The sequence below is a fragment of the Talpa europaea genome (assembly GCF_964194135.1).
Source record: "Talpa europaea genome assembly, chromosome: 9".
In the NCBI taxonomy this organism is placed as follows: domain Eukaryota; kingdom Metazoa; phylum Chordata; class Mammalia; order Eulipotyphla; family Talpidae; genus Talpa; species Talpa europaea.
Genome location: NC_140076.1, coordinates 76,881,071 through 76,888,268, shown reverse-complemented (window position 1 = coordinate 76,888,268; position 7,198 = coordinate 76,881,071). Strand labels below are relative to the sequence as shown.

The window sequence follows — 7,198 nt, the reverse complement described above, 5'->3', positions numbered from 1 at the left end:
CTGCTCTTCCTGTTCTCGGCTTCCGTCCTCTCAGCTTCCTTACGCTCCCCCACCTGCTAGAGCTGACCCTCCCTCGGTCCTGCCTAGCCTTAACTCAGCTCTCAGCCCCTCTGGCTGCAGAAGTTTCTTTACCCCCAATGAGAGCAGGAGCGGATCCCAGCTTCTCAAGAGCTGAGGGTTGAGGGCATAGAGCCAACGCATAGACCTGTCACCTCTGCCCCTGAAGACATTTGCAACCTCCATGCGGAGCCAAGATGGGGAATGGAACCGAGGAAGATTATAACTTTGTCTTCAAGGGTGAGTCGGGGGTCCAGAAAGAAAGAGGATACTTGAGAGAGACCCAGATAGAGATCAACAGAGCCAGAGAGACGGACCCTGTCTTCTGTCTTTAACCAGTACCACCTCCCAGCCCCCACCCCCACCCAGGGCTCTTCATTCCCTTGGTTAAGAAAGAAAGCTGCAGGGAGTGGGGGAGGGTCTAGCAAAAGTCCTGGAGCTGCCAGAATGCTCCTAGATGTAAACTAAAATGTTGATCTTGCCTTAATAGTGCTGAGTTAGGCTCCTCTATCCGACCCCTAAGGAAGCCCAAATCCCTGGAAATATTCAGCCAAGCTCCTTAAGAGGCGGAGGACAGACTTCAGAGAGGACTTCCCTCCTGAGAAAAGGGAAAACAAACAGACTTAAGAGGAAGAAAGTCATCTTTCTGGGCAGATATACAGCAAAGGAGAGAGCTACCTCTTCAGAGAGCTGGCTAAGGCACTAGTGTGCTGGTATCTTTCTTGCACCCTTTTTTCAGCTGCTATGTTTGGTGCCTCCGGTGGTCTCTCTTTCATACCCCCACCCCCTATCCCCCCCACTCCCCAGCTGGGAAGCCCCTCTTAGACTCCTTCAAGACAGGGTGGACTAGCAGAGCTCTAGGAGTCTGTCCAGCCACCCACCCCACCCTACTGCCTCTCCCAGCCGCAGCCCTGCCCTCAGACACCTGACTGAGGTTGGGGAACCTGTACTCCTGGCATCTTTCTCAGGAAGGAGGGAAAAGTGTAAGGGTTAGCAGTAGTCTGGGGCAATACCACTAGTAACATACTAAACCCAAACTGCTAGTTTATTGAACCCTTAGTATATTTCAATCACTATCTTTTTAGTCACTGTAACAATCTGAAAAGTCATCTTTCATTGAAAGCATAATGGTGGACCTCCCTGGTGGTGCAGGGGTTAAAGACAGTGCTATTGGGCTGTCACCAGACACTGCAGCATGAGTTCAATACCAGGCTGGCCAGGGAGCAGCCCACATGGCACAGCAGACCTCTCCTATCTCGCCCACTGCTCCCCTCAGCAGTGTATTTCAGTGGATTCACCTGTTCTGCTCCCCACTCTGTCTCTGGCGAATCCTCTCAACCACCCCCCACACCTTTGGCCTGTACCCCAGTTCTTGTATGCATAAATAAAAAAATCTTTAAAAAAAAAGATTAATGAGCCTTATAAAAAAAAAAAGGAAGAAAGCAAGCATGATGGTCTGGAGCCAGGTATGTTCAGATGTCAGCGCTCCCACTTACTCCTTGTTTCAGGCTGGGTCTCCAGGTGGAGACACAGAAGTTTGGGGTATGAGATGTTTGTTGTGGATCAGCAACACTGAAAGGAAGGGGGAGGAAACAGGACTGGGAGAGGGAGAAGTCCAGCTGCAAGGTAGGGTCGCAAAGTTTTGGCCCAGGGCAGGGAGCTATGATACCCCCACCATCCCCACTAGGTGAGGCAAATGGGAAGGAGCCAACTCCTGCCTGCACTCCCCACAGCTGCCTTCCTTGAAGGCAAGTGTGGCAACACATCTGTATTTACCACACCAGTGCTATTTTTTTGCACAGGCCATTTAATCCACAAGTGCCTCAGTTTGTCTATAAAAGTGGAATGGCAACAGTGGGACTTGCCTTGTGGCACTGTCGTGAGGGTGAACTGAGTGGATGTGTGTAGTCTTCAGGCTGGTACCTGGCATCTAGCAGCCTCAATAAAAGCAAACCATTACTATCTCCACTTACAGTGAGGATGAGAGACAAGCTAGCTTGTTAAAGGTCATGAAATTCAAACCCAAGTCAGCGCTGGATGGGGTGAAGCTCCCAGCAGGGGAGAGGAGGCATTCCCACTCACACCCCTACTGTGCCCAGGACTTTCACAGCCTATACAAATAAGGAGGATTTTTTTTTTAATTAGAGGAAGTCTTGATTGATTTTATAAACAAGGAAACAGACCCAGAAAAGGCAAACTATCTGTTCAAGGTCACATAACTAACTAGTGTGGACAAGAGCCCAACATGTGTGACTACCAGTCCTTAGGTGCAGCCTGCCTTTCCAGAGCCATCTTAAGTGGTCACCTCTAATCCTGGATGGTCAGCTCAGTGTTGGTACAATTTGTGGTTTGGGGTTACGTAAGTTCCTCCCACTGTAATCCAGCCCCCAGCTCACTCACACGAGTTGTGGAAGGGGGAGGAGGGCAAGGCTGAGCTCTGGATGTTGCCCATCAGCCCAAAGTCTCTTCACGCCCCTCTGGTGGATCCCTGAAACTCTGAAGGTACAGGCACTGCCTACTAATAATTGTCCTAGAGGGCCTCCCAGTGGCACAAGGGGTTAAGATGCAGCCTGTGAAGCTGTCGGCAGCATGAGTTCAATCGCCAGCCAGGGAGCTACCCACATGGTGCAGCAGTCCTCTCCTGACTTGCCCGCTGTTCCCTTCAGCAGTGTACTTTGGTCGATCTGCCCGTTCTGTTCCCCACTCTGTCTCTGGTGAATCCTCTCACCCCCCACACCTCTGGCCTGCACTCTAGCTCTTGCATGCATAAAGAAATCTTTTAAAAAAATTGTCCTAGGAATAACAGTCTGTACACTCACTGTATCCTGGGCAATATCTCACTTACCTCTGTAACAACCGTAAAATGGATGCTATTGTCATTTTTCAAGTGAAAAATTTCGAAGAGTTTAAATTATTTGCTAAAGGACACACAGCCTCATGCTCAAGCCTCATGAAGACTGACCCTCCAAAGGGACAACTGCACCCTAACTTCCTACACATACACCTCCACACCTTTCCCCTCCACAGGTGTATCACCTGCCAAACTCTTCTCTCCCATACTTGTATGCACACCTCTGCTCCCCATGCAGACACACACCCCAGACCTCCCCCACATACATGCTCCTAGCTTATATACAGATAGTCAGCATGTTCCCACATTCCCTAGTCCAGAAGTGAATACTCCCTGCCCCGCTAGACCTCCTACCATACCTGCCCAGATTCATGGCTAACCTCTCTACACAGCCCCCGCTCTCTGATACCCACAAATGGTGCCTGGGCATCACTCTACCACCAGGAATGCAGGTTGACTGTAGCTAGGTCTCAACAGACCAGGCCGAGGACCCTGAGCCTTTCTGTCCTCTTGGCCTTTTTTTTTTTTTTTTTTTTAAGATTTGATTTTATTTACTTATTTTTGTGTAGAAGAACTGGGGTGCAGTTAGGTGGTGGTAGGTGGTGGTGGTAAGAGGATCCACCAGAGACAGAATGGGGAGCAGAACAGGCAGATCCACTGAAATACACTACTGAGGGGAGCAGGGGGTGAGACAGAAGAGGTCTGCTGTGACATGTGGTTTAGCTCCCTGGCTGGGGTGTAGGTCAGAGGTGGGGGGGGTATGTGAGAGGATTCACCAGAGACAGAGTGGGGAGCAGAACAGGCAGATTTACTGAAATACAGTAAAGGGGAGAAGTGCTAAGGGGAGAAGTGGGCGAGGCAGGAGAGGTCTGCTGTAACATGTGGTTTAGCTCCCTGGCTGGGGATTGAACTCAGGCCGTCACGGTGGGCCTTCACAGTGGTAGCACAGAGACTTAACCTTAGGCCACCAGGGAGGCCCCCTCTCTTGGCCTTTCTGTCCACTGTCCGGGATGGATGAATCAGGCAGAGTTGCAGACCCCATTCTCTGCCAGGGGACCTGGTTCCCCTCAGTTATCTAAGCTCACTGCACTTTTCTGTGGGCAGACACTCCAAGCTCAGATGAGCTGAGGGTATTGCCGGAGTTCATCCCTTATTTCTCTGCTCCCTCAGTGGTACTAATCGGCGAGTCAGGCGTGGGCAAGACCAATCTGCTATCCCGATTCACACGCAATGAGTTCAGCCACGACAGCCGCACCACCATTGGGGTCGAGTTCTCCACCCGCACAGTCATGTTGGGCACCGCTGCAGTCAAGGCTCAGATCTGGGACACAGCTGGCCTGGAGCGATACCGAGCCATTACCTCTGCGTGAGCCATGGGTCTGGGGCGGCTGGGGTAGGGCTGGGGCCGGGAAGTCACCTCTGGAGGAGAATAGCGGGCAGGAAGCAAGGGCACTCAGCAGCGTGCTTCCCAGCTGGGACCACAGGACACCAAGTCCCAGTTGCTAGTGACACAAGCAGTGTGAGCTGCAGTCTGAGACAAAGGCCAATTATCCTGACTACTGGGACTGAAAGCCACAGTCCCAGTCACCTCTTGCTAAGCCTTTGCCACATGCCCAGTAAGGTACGAGGCACTAGTTTCTAGGAGCATTCTATATAATCCTCAAAGGACCACAGGAGTAAGGTATTATAACTAATCCCTGTTTAAATGCAAAAAAAGCTGGAGGCTGTAGCAGGTGAAATCAAGGTGGAGCTGGGAGGGGCCAGTTATGGGATGGAAAGCACCCCTCACATCTGCACAGGGCTTTGGACTTGGTAAGCATCGCCATGTAAACACAAACATGAAAGCTGTACCCCTCCCCTCATTTACAAAAACTCAGAGGACATAAGGAAGTTGGGCTCCAGAGAGCACAAGCAAGGAGTCTTCCAGTCACTGTCAGGCCAAATGTGGCAAGGTGGTCTGGGGTGGTGAGGGAGAGGCAAGGACAGCACTGTCAGGGCAGGAAGCAGGACTGGGGCTTCTGTCACCATTGATCAAGCCCCATGTAACTCTAGTTATCCTAAATGCTCTCAAGTTGCCTCAGGCAGTCAAGCAGTCAAGTCAGGGACTGCCCCCTGGGGTGTGCATTTAGCCAGTCCTAAAATGATGGCCACAGAGAGAAGAGGGCACTGTCAAGGAGACACTTGAGGAAGATCTCAGAAGTGGGGAATCCAGCAGGCAGACTTGACCAGAGCCCAGGTATGCATGGTCTGGTTGGACAACAGGATCAGAGTCTGAGCAAAGGAACTGAGGAAGCAGAGGGGCTAGGAGGGAAGCAGGGAGCCAATGTTTTTAGTGCAAGGAGATGAGTTTTCAGAGCCCCACCCCCACCCCAGTATCCCTAGAGGGCTCTCAGCATCAAGCCCAGGAGCCCTAGGCTGCTGGTTTGGGGCCTGATCCCTGGGTCTCATCTCTGGCTTTTTAACTTAAGGGCTGTGCTCTGAGACTAGGTCCTATGGCCCTGACCTTGCCTCTGTCTATCCCCACCCTTGCCCCCCAGGTACTATCGTGGTGCAGTGGGAGCCCTTCTGGTATTTGACCTGACCAAGCACCAGACCTATGCCGTGGTAGAGCGCTGGCTGAAGGAGCTCTACGACCACGCCGAGGCCACCATCGTAGTCATGCTTGTGGGTAACAAGAGTGACCTCAGCCAGGCCCGGGAGGTGCCTACTGACGAGGCCCGCATGTTTGCTGGTGAGAGCCCACTCTGACCCTGTCTGACCTTTCCAACCCCAGCCCCTGCCTCCCCAACCCCTGTTCCCACCCTGGGGTTCCAGCCTGAATTTCTCCAGAGATCCTCTACTTCCATCCCTTCCTCAGACTCCTAGCCCTTCTCCTCTTTGATCCGATGTCTGTTGTTCTGTCCTACCACTTGTCCTGAGGTTGTTTTTATGGGCTATTATTTACAGCTGATTTTAAGATAGCCCCATGCCGCAATGCTCAGAGATTCTGGGTAGGGCAGGTGGCTGCTCCTTCACCAGTAGATGGTTCCTTTGACCACTCCCAGCCACACTCTCCTCAGGAGATTTCTGGGGTTTCGAGGCTGCAAGATAGAATGGTTAAGGGTGCTGGCTCAAGAGCTCCAAAACCCAGCTTCATATCTCTGGCCAGTTACCTGATGTGGGACATGGAGCAAGTTCTTCATTCTTGCTGTTTCTGGGCTGCAGTTTCCTCTTCATAAAAAAGGGATAGTATTTGGACCAAGTTCATAGGCTGCTTTTTTTTTTTTTAAGATTTATTTATTTATGCATACAAGAGCTGGGGCACAGGCCAGAGGTGTGTGGAGAGGGTAAGACGATTCACCAGAGACAGAGTAGGGAGCAGAACAGGCAGACTGCCTAAAATACACTGTTGAGTGGAGCAGCTGGTGAGTCAGGAGAGGTCTGCTGCACAATATGGGTAGCTCCCTGGCAGGGGATCAAACTCCTGCTGCAGTGGCTGCAGATTGCTACATAGGTTGCATCTTAATCCTTGCTCCACCAAGGAGGCCCCCTCATAGGCTGCTTTAGAGACAAAAGGAATTCCCACATGCCAAGCCTTTAACACACAGCAAATGTACTGATAAATATTAAGTAAATATTCTTAGCATTGCCACTGACCCCCACAATTAATGGTGTGTTTCCTCTCCTGTCAGAAAACAATGGGCTGCTATTCCTGGAGACCTCAGCCTTGGACTCCACCAATGTTGAGCTGGCCTTTGAAACTGTCCTCAAAGGTTAGAGCCCCTACTTCCACATTGCACCTCCATTCCATCCCATGGCCTCTGGGGGCAGTGGTAGGAGTATAGACACTAGCTCTCAACCCAGCTGATTCCTCAGCCCTACTCTGGGTCCCTAATCTCCTTAGCACCTCCCGGTATCCCCTTCAGACCCTCCCTAGAGCTCCCCACTCATCTTGGAGTTTAGGGAAATAACCAGAAGGACACATTTACCAGGAGCTGAATTTTATTTCTTCACCCAGGTAAGTAGAAGGGACCCAAGTTCCCAAATTTCACGTTCCTCCAGCAAAACCTCCTCAAAATGTGCCTCCCGACCCACCCACCAAGAAAGGGGCACATGGTGTGTGATGGGGGAACATGGGCTCTAAATCCTCTTCTGACCTTGTCACTGCCTTCTGCCCTCTCAGAGATCTTCGTAAAGGTGTCCAAACAGAGGCAGAACAGCACCCGGACCAACGCCATCACCCTGGGCAGTGCCCAGGCTGGTCAGGAGTCGGGCCTTGGCGAGAAGAGGGCCTGTTGCATCAGCCTCTGA

The 7,198-nt window shown here is 51.6% G+C and overlaps 1 protein-coding gene across 1 annotated transcript; it reads left to right on the top strand.

The window, feature by feature from the left end:
- Window positions 1-254: 254 nt before the first annotated feature.
- On the top strand, window positions 255-7,198 carry RAB25 (RAB25, member RAS oncogene family; the record flags this gene model as incomplete). Its single annotated transcript, XM_084244326.1, has 5 exons — window positions 255-297; window positions 4,079-4,274; window positions 5,446-5,639; window positions 6,580-6,660; window positions 7,071-7,198. 5 exons carry the CDS (start codon window positions 255-257, stop codon window positions 7,196-7,198), a joined length of 642 nt encoding a protein of 213 aa, XP_084100452.1.